This window comes from Agrilus planipennis, unplaced genomic scaffold (assembly GCF_000699045.2).
Source record: "Agrilus planipennis isolate EAB-ADULT unplaced genomic scaffold, Apla_2.0 scaffold567, whole genome shotgun sequence".
In the NCBI taxonomy this organism is placed as follows: domain Eukaryota; kingdom Metazoa; phylum Arthropoda; class Insecta; order Coleoptera; family Buprestidae; genus Agrilus; species Agrilus planipennis.
In genome coordinates this window covers 1-750 of record NW_020439353.1, presented here as the reverse complement: position 1 = coordinate 750, position 750 = coordinate 1, and the positions used below count along the sequence as shown (strand labels likewise).

General features: G+C 34.8%; 1 protein-coding gene across 1 annotated transcript in view; it reads right to left on the bottom strand.

Annotated features, from left to right (window-relative positions):
- LOC112905753 (probable glycerol-3-phosphate acyltransferase, mitochondrial) overlaps positions 1-673 on the bottom strand; it is a gene marked incomplete at its 5' end in the record, with an annotated part of 16,847 nt that extends 16,174 nt beyond the window's left edge. The window contains 2 exons of the mRNA XM_025978790.1: positions 455-458; positions 505-673. Of these exons, the coding sequence (XP_025834575.1) occupies positions 455-458; positions 505-673 (173 nt within the window). The remainder of the gene's footprint in view (positions 1-454; positions 459-504) is intronic.
- Between the last annotated feature and the right edge of the window lie 77 nt (positions 674-750).

Here is a 750-nt window from a genome sequence, read left to right as displayed (position 1 = left end):
CATGTAAATATTTATATAGTCATTCTTAAACAATATTCAAAGGTAAAACTAATGAAAAATACATAAAAATATTGAGAAAGTTATATAAAACATTATTTAAATATCTTTATCAATAGGGTAGGTTAGGTTAGGTTATCGGGTTTTGTTCAAGTGACCACCCTCTTTCGATCCCTTACCTCCACCCGCTTGAAAATAATTATTTTATTCGATTTTATTTGAATTATAGTGTATGAAAATTGTCAAAATAATCAAATTTCAACCCCCATAACTTTTTATGGGGGAGAGACCGCCACGAACTTCTTATGGTTCAGTGGTGGGGGAGACCTCCTCTTTTGATCCCACCTACCCAAAGGGGATGGGGGCCATCATCCAGACATTTACCAAAATTATTATCCTTTTACGGTTTTCCTTCTTAATCATTAATTTTGTTGACCTTTATAATCGACTTACTAACCCATCTGATTTTAATGGAAACAAAATAGAAATTTACTACGAGAGACTTACTTTAAGTTCTGCTTCCCTTGTGAGACTCCTCTTGTATCTTTGTTCGATGGAAAATCTCTTGAGACTACTGATAGTAGCAAGAGACTCCGTTCGTTGGCCATCTTGTGGCGCAAACCTGTTAAAGGTGCCCATCATCCGAGTGGTCACCACGTCCACCATTTTATTCACCCTGAAACAAGTAAAACAAAATCATACAAACATCTCAGTATTTTTATCAGAGTATTCAACTTTTAATAAAATACATCA